This window comes from Condylostylus longicornis, unplaced genomic scaffold (genome assembly GCF_029603195.1).
Source record: "Condylostylus longicornis isolate FDR11 unplaced genomic scaffold, ASM2960319v2 ptg000194l, whole genome shotgun sequence".
Classification (NCBI taxonomy): Eukaryota; Metazoa; Arthropoda; class Insecta; order Diptera; family Dolichopodidae; genus Condylostylus; species Condylostylus longicornis.
In genome coordinates this window covers 1323959-1335151 of record NW_026578162.1, presented here as the reverse complement: position 1 = coordinate 1335151, position 11193 = coordinate 1323959, and the positions used below count along the sequence as shown (strand labels likewise).

The 11193-nt window shown below is 26.2% G+C and overlaps 1 protein-coding gene across 1 annotated transcript; it reads left to right on the top strand.

Annotated features, from left to right (window-relative positions):
• Positions 1 to 8898: 8898 nt before the first annotated feature.
• Positions 8899 to 9649, top strand: LOC129616396 (uncharacterized). Its single transcript, XM_055532018.1, has 2 exons — positions 8899 to 9017; positions 9148 to 9649. Exons 1-2 carry the CDS (start codon positions 8899 to 8901, stop codon positions 9647 to 9649), a joined length of 621 nt encoding a protein of 206 aa, XP_055387993.1.
• The last annotated feature ends 1544 nt before the right edge of the window (positions 9650 to 11193 follow it).

Here is an 11193-nt window from a genome sequence, read left to right as displayed (position 1 = left end):
TCTTTAGTGTTCATGCGCCAGAAATAACTAACTTTCCGCATGAAAAAAGAGTAGTTTTCTTATCAGAACTTACTTTAAGGCATACATATATAATCAGCGTAGTTTTTTCCAAAAATTTTGTATAACGCAGTATAGTTTTATTAAGAAAAAATTAATATAAAAATGTAGAGAACTGTTTGTAGAGAAGGATGTATTTTTAAAATTTTGAGTACAAAAGAAAACAACATTTGCTCTCCTTTTTAATTTTCTTATTACTGGCATTATCCTACATATTAAACAACTCTTTAAATAATATTTGTATATAGATCAGAATGAGAACAGTGTAAATGCAATAATAGATAGATAGATGGCGTTCAAAGAGCTTATCGAACTGAAATTAGATTTCATTAATTTATAACGTACATATGCATGAAAAAAACGTATTTTACAAAGAGTATGACGTTTTTATACTCAAATTATTCCGAAGCTTAGAAAAAAGTGCGGAAATCAAAATGTTACAGGGCTTTATCTTTAAAATTGATCTTATTTTATAAATGTATCTTATTATATATTTACCATCTTTTAAATTAATATGAATGTATGTACAAAATTAAAAACAATTTTATTTAATGTTAAACATTATTCATTTTTACTAAAAAGCGATATATGTACGAGTAGATGTATTGTTGAAAAATAAAGTGTTTTACTAGAAAAATTAATTTTATTCAATTTTAAAGAAAAATTGTGATCGTATTAATTTCCAACAATTTATTAGTTTTTTAATATAGTTCGCTTTATTAGTTCAAGTTATTCGCTTTTTTATATTTCACATTAAACAGTAAAACGTACAATTTCACCATAGCTATGTGATTATTTAAAATGAAATTTAAAACTTAAAGTGGTACTTGTTTTCTCATTTTCAAATCGGGGTTGATGTTTTAAAAAAGTTACTAAAAAATATTTACCGATTGAATGACATATGTATATATTTTTATTTGGGAAGGTTTTGTGAATATTGTCAATAGTTTATTGCATAAATTGCGGCGGTCATCCTTAAATCTTTAAACATTTCCTTGTATACAAAAGGATAGAGAAATTTGTTTTTTTTTTTTTTATTTGGACGCTTGTTTATTTAAAATATACTTCTTTTATATTAAATGGTTAAATGTGAAATGGAAAATATAAATAAGTTTGAATCTGCACTATATTGGTAGTGAAAGTTCGGTTCATTTTGCATAGTAGATGATTTATATCATACTTATTTTTTATATTATAAAACATTTCTTTTCAGGAAACATAATAATAACATATGCATGTGAGCTTATATTTAAAAAAGGCGTATCAAATTTTGTAATTTTAATCATTTTAAATATATATTTTTTTACTATTTTAATAAAAATTTTAGTCGAAACCAATTAATTTTATTCATGAACAATATCAGTTCACAAACAACATTGACTTTTAAAACTGGGAGTTTTTTGGATTGAGCTCACAACTTATTATATGATTTCGAATCATCCCCAAGAAAAATAATAATACTGCTCATATTACTTTTGATAAGATCGTGTATCTCCATTTCAGCTCAACCAATTTTAATCAAAGTTTATAACTGAGTTTATACTAGTGTTGCCATTAGTGTGGTCTCAGGAAGTGGACCCTCATTACTGACCGATTTAATTTTTTGATAAATTCTAAGATAATTCTACTATAAGAAAAGGACAGATTAACTTGAAATTATATATATATATAAGCTTGGTGAGAAAGTCAATCACGTATTAAACAATAAAGGATATTTTCTTATTTAACTTAATGGAAATTTCTTCATGCAACTGCAAAACTGATGGATGACGTAATCAAAGGAACGAGTTAAAGGCAGAAAAATTAATTAAAAAATTTTTCTCCTCGAACTGTACTCGAACCAGTGATTTACCGCTTTCTAGGCGGACGCTCTACCAACTGAGCTACAGAGGCATGAAGAAATTGCCGACGAAATGTTCTCTACATTGCTTTATACTGTAATCCACATCATTACTAAGTATTTGTTTTGTTTACATTGACTGGTACATACAATCTACTATTGAAACACACATTAAAGGATATTTTCTTATTCCTATGCAACGTACTTTCGCTAGACCATATGTCATGCTGTCGGTTATGAGCTGATCACATCAGATTTTGTCAGTTTGTAAAATAACATTTTACGATAAAAAATCTTTTGAAAAATTTAGTATTTTGAAAATAAGGTTCGTTGATTTATTAAACTTTTATATTAAGGTTGGAAGATTTTTTATTTAAAGATAAGACATCGAAAAAGCTAAAATAGAGTATATGTTAAAAAAGAAATCTTAGTCTTTTTAGCTTAGTTAAAATAATTTTTTGTTAAATTTGACAATATGATTTAAAAATTTTAATAAAACTAATTTAAATTATTTTGAAGATATTTAATAATTTTCTTTTCACAATAATTCTCCCTTGCAAAAGCGAATTTTTCTACATTTAAAAAGGTTTTTTGATCATTATATATTAAATTTTCAAACGAAGTAAAATTTCAAAAATAACCAATGTAATAATTAGTATAATTTATTTCTTCGAGAAACCTTTTATTACATTCGCTCTGCTTATTTCTACATGTTCAACTCGGTTTGTTATTTTCTTACGGAAAGTTTTTTCTTAAAAATATTATACCAATAGTGTAACAAATTTCGTTTAGGAAATTCTTTATATAAATATAAGAGTATTTAGTTTGATAATTTTACAAGTAATTTAATTAATAATAGAAAGCCAGAAATAATAATAGAAAAACATTTTTAATCAAATAAACGTTTGTGCCATAGAGCTAATATTGTCAGATTCGATAATATTTTAACTAAAATTATTCGTAACCATTTCAACAGATCTCTGAATACAACTGAGAATGGTTTAATATCCCATATATATTACCATAACAAAGAATATATTGAAATCAGTTTGAATACGGGATTTGTATCACTCGAACATTTGATTTATCTTGATGCTAGGGATTACATTCAGAACCACTAGCATGTCCTTCTATAATATCATTATAGTAGACTGACCACATGTAAGTGCATAGAATATGATCCTTATAATACAGAGACAAGTTCATTAAAATACGATGTATTTATCCCGGATAGGGATAAAAAAATAAAAAAGGACAATATGTGGTGGTTAAATTAATTTCTGATATGAGTAGGTAACACAGCAATATTACGTAGTTTTAGTTTAGGGTTAGATTAAGTTTTAAATTTGGCTAAGTTCTTTATTTATACTTTGTAAATAGAAATATCTTTTGGTTTTTTTTTATAAATTTTTCCACAACTTGTGAAACAACAGTGTAATTTCTTATAATATAAAGATCATTACAAAAAAGACATAATATTCTTTAATGAACAATACAAGATAGATACTAAATAAATAACACAAGTATGTTTTTGTGAAAATAGGAATTTTTGCAATTTTTTTTCTCTTTGTTGTAAGATAATGAAATAAACAAATTAAAAGAAAAAATAATAATTAATAAAAAACTTAAAAAACGATATGAAGAACCCAAAACAGTTTTGTAGAGTTCTGAAACCAAATATTGATTTGTTATTCATTTTAGTTTTTGCATAAATTAGTTATTTTTGATCTTACGAAAAAAGCGAAATAAGTGAGTCTTTCATTTAAATTAATAATTGTGTATTGTGATGTTTTAATTAAAATGCTTGCGTAGAATAAATAAATATACTCATATTATGTAACCATGATAATCAGTTGATTCATTTTTTATTTTGCTTCATTTTTTTAAATTGCAGGTTAGTATATAAGAAGGTAAATGTTTATGCAAAAATATAATATCATATTTGGAAAAAAGAAAAAAAAATATTAATTCAAAAAAAAATGTAACGATTTCTTGCGGATTTCAAAGAAATTAAAACTCAGAAATTTTTAGAATAAAATATGTAAAGCATTTCTTTTGTGAAACTTAATTGTTAGTATTTACCGAAGGATAAAATCTTTGAACAAGAAAGAAATTTACTTCCATTTAGGAAAAATTTTGCTTCGACTTTTTCAAAGAAGATTATTTCCGAAAAAAAATTAAAATAAAAAACAACATACTTACATTCAATGTTTAGTATATTAACCGGTTTGAGGGAATTTGCAGGGCAACTAAAACGAAGCCTCAATTTAAAATGGTACAAAGAAGGAAAGCATTTTTACATATTAAAAGTAACTAATTGACTAATGGACAGCAAAAATCAAAAAGTTTTATACAAAACTATTAACTCTACAATTATTAACTCTAGCTATTATAACTTTAATTCACAGGAGTTAATTAAAAGTCGAAATTTAGTCATAATTTATAATTATTGAATTGTTGAAAATTTTTAAACTTTAAAGTAATGCAATGTAAAATTTAATCAATAAAATGTGTTGGGTTAAGTTTGACGTGAGAATTTCAATTAATTCTTGGTTAGATTGTACTTTTTTACTAAATGTATTTTCAAATAACGTAATTTTCATTTTTGATAATCTTGAAATACGGTTTCGGAAGATTAAACTAATACACAAATTTTTACAAGAAATAACGAACTGGAATTTAAACTATACTGGATCAAAATTTTTCGCTGAATTGAAAATTGAATTTGACTCACGAAGATTGGCTAATGGAAATTGATTAATTTAATATAATGAGATTATCCTGAAATTTTTATTTTCATTCTTTTTGAAAGTGAAATTAACAGATAAAGTTTTCATTAAAATCATATTATAGAGCGATTTTTTAACACTCAACATTTTTCAACTGAAATTCTTATTGATTTTATTTGAGTTCGAAAGAATATCTTTCTTATACAAGTTCTACATATAAAACATTAATAATTTGTAACTATTTATCACTAGAAAAATAAGACCTGAAATTTGAAAATAGACAATGCCAATCGATACTTATAAGAATTTCGCAAGAAATAAATTATTTTATATTTCTTGATTTTTTCTTGCACTATATTGCAAAAAATTTTGTTTTAATTTTAAATTATAAAGCTTTTATATTTATCCAAACCAAAAAACGTTTAACAATTAGTATATAAAAACTGTTTGAACTATAAGAGTTTAGATCTTAGAGTTTTCAGTTTAAAATATAATCTTCACATTTTAAATTTTCGACTTACTTTTTAAACTTATTTTCAAATTTTAAATTTCAAAGTTAAATCTTAACGCTTAGATTGTTAACTATAACAGTTTTTAAAATTAGCACTTAGAAGTTTAAAGTCTAAGCCAGTAACTTTTAATTTTAAATTAAATATAAATTTACAATTAAAATCGTAAAGAAGAATTTAAAGCTTTTATAATTTTATATTTAAGCCAAAATAGTATTAAACTCCACCTAAAACCAAAAATTTAGTTTAAACCAAAAGTTTACAAATAAAATTTTGCATTTTTTACAGTATAATTTATATAATTCATAATTATAAGTTATTTAATTTTTTATTACTTTTCTTCTAATTATTTTAGGATTATTAGATCATCTTGGAAAAAAGTAAATAAAAAACAATAATGTATAATAAGCACCTTATAGTGAATCTGACCAGTAGAATTCTACGAATTTCAAACTAATTTACGCACGCAGACTTTTGAATAATTATACATCTCACTTGTAGAGATTACAAATCTACAATGGAAACGTTATTTTTCGGAGTGTCAAAATCGTTATTTTATTACATCTTCCAAGTGACAACATTTAAATTTTTCAAATTTCATAGTAGATATTTGAAAAAATAATACACTTTTAAAAAAATAATAGACATTTCAAAAAACCATAGACAATCAAACAAAAAGTTTAATTAATTTGAACTCGTTTTCCTTCAAGAAAATCTTCAAGAAACTTTTAATATAATATTTATACTTGCGTTTTCCTCTTTTACATAAAAAAATTTAACAAATAAATAAAAACCTGAAAAAATTAGCCGACCACTCTTGAATACTTGGCTTTCTACGCTTGAAAATTTCATTAGTGAAAATTTTATACTTTTATTTTCATTACGAGTGATTCATAATTACTTTATTACGAATTTTGCAATACATTTCTACTACTTCGAAAATCATAATATGAAATTCGTAATCTCTTTGAATTTCAGTGCTACAAGTGAGATTTACAATATGGGTAATATCTTCTGCGATAATATACTCACATATAGTTTGAAGTCAAAAAATAAAATAAATGAAATAATAATTATTTTAATAAAATATTAATTTTAATGAAATATTAATATGAAATATAAGTATTCATCACGTGTAAAAACAAATTAACCGATTATCATAATTTTTCATAATACTGGAACGTAGACATTTCACAATAAATTTACTTTTACAGAATTAACTATTTGTGATGATCAAGTGTTGATCCAAATTTTCGGTTTAATTATTTAAACAATTACAATAAATATTTATTTTCCTACTAATTCTCTTATTTAAACCTTAACTTAAACCTTAAGCACATTGCCGACGATTTATTTTCTTCAACTTCTAACTTCAAATAAATTAAGAGTTTTTAATATAGAATTTGAAAATATGCGTATGCTAAAAGACAGTAGGAGACTGAAGTTCATTTTTACCATTACGTTTTTAAACATGTTCGGAATCAAAAAGCAGAGATTTTTTCAAGACGATAATCTTTATACCAATCTTGAATCTCAGAAAAAAATTCCAAATGCTCGCGAGCAAAACTCACAGACTACAGAGTTTAAAAATTTTTTATACATATACTAACGTACTCAACAATCTCCATTTTTGCTAAAACGACGAAAGATCACTTGAAAGTTTGAAATTAAAACGGTACACATTGAATATTATATTGTCCATGTATGTAGGTTATGTATAATAATACTTATAGTTTTTAAAACAACATTATTGTAGTTAAGACAAAAACTGAAAGCAAAAACTGTTGAATACTATACAGCTATTCACGCCTTTGTAAATTGAACAATTATTTTTTGGATATTTATGTGATATGATATATGTACTTATAATGTATTCCGCATAATAAAAGTCCATCTGAATAGCTTACATATTCACTAACAATAGCATTTCATCGGAAAATTGTTTTTCTATGTCTCGTTCGATAAAAATTAATATTAATATTTTATGTGCCTTATAAATTCAATTATACTGGAAGGTTAATACTATTTCAAAAGTATTTAAATTTTTTGTTAGAAATTTTTTCAATTTTAAAAAGGAATTTATTTCTTTCATTTACGATACCTTGCTATTATGAAAAAATATGTATATGCATCATTAAATTAATAAAAATGAAAAGACTAACAAGAAAATACATTTTTTTCCTCAATTTCATTTAATGAACTCTTGTTGTATATGTTTTGCTTATAGAAGTAAATTCGAAATGTACATACATATATGTATGTAATAGAAATGCATAAAATATTCAAGAATAAAGCGTTTTAGTTTTGAGTTCAATTCAATAAATCTCTAAACAAAGACTAAAAGTGACAAAAAAATACAGAGCAAATAAACAATAACTGTATAAAAATGGAATGATAAATATAGTGCAGCAAAAGAGGTAAATGTTACATAAATAACAATACTAATATGACATAACAACGGCCATAAAAATAAGTATACGATTATGTATACTGGATATTCGGCCGGTTGTAAAATTTATTTCAAGGTCATTATGCAAGTATGTATATTATGAGTAAAAAATTCATAAAGGGTGTACGTACAATAAGTGTTTTATGTGAACTGTATTAAATATTTTTACATTTAAATGTTTTAAACACTTTTCTTTTTTAAGTATGTACGTATGTACGACAACATTCATTACCGTTAAACCTTAATTCTTAGGGTAATATAAAGTTACCACTTCACATTGATACAAAATATTACAAAACACTATTCCTGCTGCATAAACGTACATATAATATGTGTTCTTGCTGAGCTCTGTATTTTGGATAGATCTACACATTTTTCGTTAGTCCGTTACATCCGTCTGACTCTGCTAACACATTAACGTTCAAATCGTAACTGTTTCAAATTAATGCAATCATTTTCTACAAAAATGATATCAAAATGAATTAATACGCAACTCTTAAATGTTATATAAAGTTTTAAAATATAATTATTATTTTCAAAAACTAAGTTATTATTTGAACAAAATTTTTTAAAATAATCCCGTAGCGAGCACATATCTTAAAGTTGAGCGTAAACATCCAATTACAAAATCATTTCGTAGTAACGGTTTACTCTATTTCCATTTAGGCGTTTCAAACAAAACAAGACGTTTAAAGAACAAACAAAGAAAATTTTCTACTTGAAAAAAAAGAAATAATATAAGGATTGTAAGAGCATGTAAAATTTTAATCGGCATTAAATATTTCAATGATATTTGTTCTCACATTATTTCCCATTTTTTCAGTTTTTTTATTACATTTTTCATCTCTTTTTTTTCTTTTAATTATTGTGGATTGATTCGTAGAATATACGTACTTAATTGGAAATGTTTGAAAATTGGGTTGACTTTTTAGAAATAAGTACTGTGTAAGAATACAACTTTCAATGAATTGAAAGAAAAAAGTCATTTTTATTTATTTAAGAACGTTTTATACCAAAACTGCGTTATCGCTTCTTTTAAACATTGTACCAATTAATTCACGGTACAATGAAAGGGTACACCTTAGTTTTAAAAGTTTTCGCCATAAAATAATGTTTAAATTAACGCACATGGCGAAAACATGGTTTTCGCCATGTGCGTTAATTCAAAATTGTAATTTTCACACAGTTAGCCAAGCTTAATATTTGCAAGAATTCAAGGGGTAATATTATAACTGAAGAAAGCAAGATTATGGATAGTGGGTCGAGTATTTTCAGAAAACATTAAATGAAGGGTACAATCCCAATGAAGAAAACATGTACGATAATTTACCTCTGGATCCAGTTATAGACCTACCAACGATTGACGAGTTGAAGCAAGCGGTAAACAAGTTGAAAAGTAATAGGGCCCCAGGAAGAAGTGGAATAACGATTGAGTTTGTCAGAGGTCGTGGTGGTACTTGTTCCCATATATAAAAAGGGCGACAAAACCCTGTGTCAAAATTACAGGGTCATCATGTTGTTAGATACTCTGTACAAAATATTGTCCAATATTATCTATAATAGATTAAAGCCATTCAGCGATGAAATCCTTGGCGAAAACCAGTGTGGATTTAGAAAAAACCGCTCAACTGTAGATCAAATATTCTTATTAAAACAAACAATGGAGAATAACACTTCTCAATACAATATGGATCTACATATACTTTGTATAGATTTTCAACGAGCCTTTGACTCTGTAAAACGAAGCAAGATACAAGAAGCGTTAGTTGGAAGGGGTATTCCTCACAAGTTAATACAAATGAAGTTGCTAACAATGCAGGACTCGAAAACTGCCAAATTGATTCAGGGACAGACGTCTAAGAAATTTCCAGTCAAAGTTGGAGCCAGGCAGGGTGATGCTTTATTAACCTTCATATTTATTGTGGTTCTGCAGCACGTTATTGGACCACTCGAAACTGGGGGTTACATATTCAACGTACCATATCAGATAATGGCATACGCAGATGACGTGTGGTTGAAACATTCGTTGAGTTGGCTGAAAGAGCACTTGGAGTTGGCCTCTTAGTTAACAAAGAAAAAACGAAGTATTTAAAAATGAGTAGAGACGAAAGAAGAAGAACACCACAAAACATCACCATAGGAGAATATAAGGGTAGACCACGGGCTAGGTGGTTGGACGGATTGGAAAGTGATTTACGAACACTAGGAGTTCACGAATGGTAAAGAAAAGGGAAAACAGAGTAGAATGGAGGCAAATTGTAAAGAAGTTTAAATCTCATAACGGGATGTAGCGCCAGCTGAAGAAGAAGAAAGAATTTTCACACAGTATGTGTATAGAAAAAACATACAATTCTTATGTTCTAACCTATTGACATTTGTGATTACATTTGATTAATAACCTACACATTTATTCCTTTTTTATTCCCATTATTTTTTTGCTTATTTTTCGGTAGTTTTACCTTGTAGTTTCAAACTCATTCAACCACATATTCCCTATTAATTTAACGCATTATTTACAAAAAGGCAGTATTAAGAAGCAAAACTTAATACTCAGACTTTGAAGACAAGAAATAGATGGTACTTTGTACCATTATTTGTAAGATTTATATTTTTTTATATATTATAATTTGTTACCTTACGTAATCTCAAAAACCCGCATAAGACTAACTTGTCCACATTGAGCGTAATAATAATCCAGAATATTTGAAATTTTACAATAACAAACTTACCGTGCCAACAGATTTTTAAAAAATCCAAAAGTAATACAGTAGCAGACACTAATTTAATGAGAGCTTGGACTTTGATTTAATCTTTGGAAGGTAAGTTTTCCATTAACATGCTGAAGTTCTTCGAAAATTGGAGATATCGGGAAAGTTTCAAAAATTTATGCTGAAGTCGATATTCTATCCTTCTGGCTACAAATCTTTGCATATATATATATATATAACACATAATTTGTAAATAAATGCTAGGCGCATTAAATTTAAAAATTTCTCATATTCGTATGGAAAGTTTCTGAAGAAGATCTCTTAATCCGAAGTGCAATTTTAAAGCGTTAAAAGGCATGGAGTAAAAAATCATTAAAAAACTGTGCTTTACACACGACTGAATGTCATGTTTAGAATTCTATTAACCTCATTTTTTTTGCGTGTGGTGTCTAACTTTTTGTTTTATCTTTTAATTACAAGCTCTAACAATATCGTTTATTGGTTGAACGACATAAATTTACCAGTATTTCAAAAGAAAAAGTCTCTTGAATGATTAATTTGCCCCTGGATGGTTCTAATTTTGAATTTACTCTAGAATTTAGATATTTCCCTTTTTCTACTTTTGTTCTTTGTCACAATCTTAAAAAGCTTAAGAGCTGAAATATGCTTAAATAGGGTACTATATAACAAAATAAACCTACATTTGAGTAGGTTAATATAAATACTTCAACCAACCTTGTGGTGAACTAAAATAAATGGGAAAATTACGCTTCCCACGTTCGTAAGAACACCTCCTTCAGAGAAATGTTTTAAAAAATTAAGTATAACTGTCCTTGTATAACTTATAGGATCTGTAAAAGTTGTCAAGCGAATTAAGTGGGACTTTTATTTTAATTTTCAA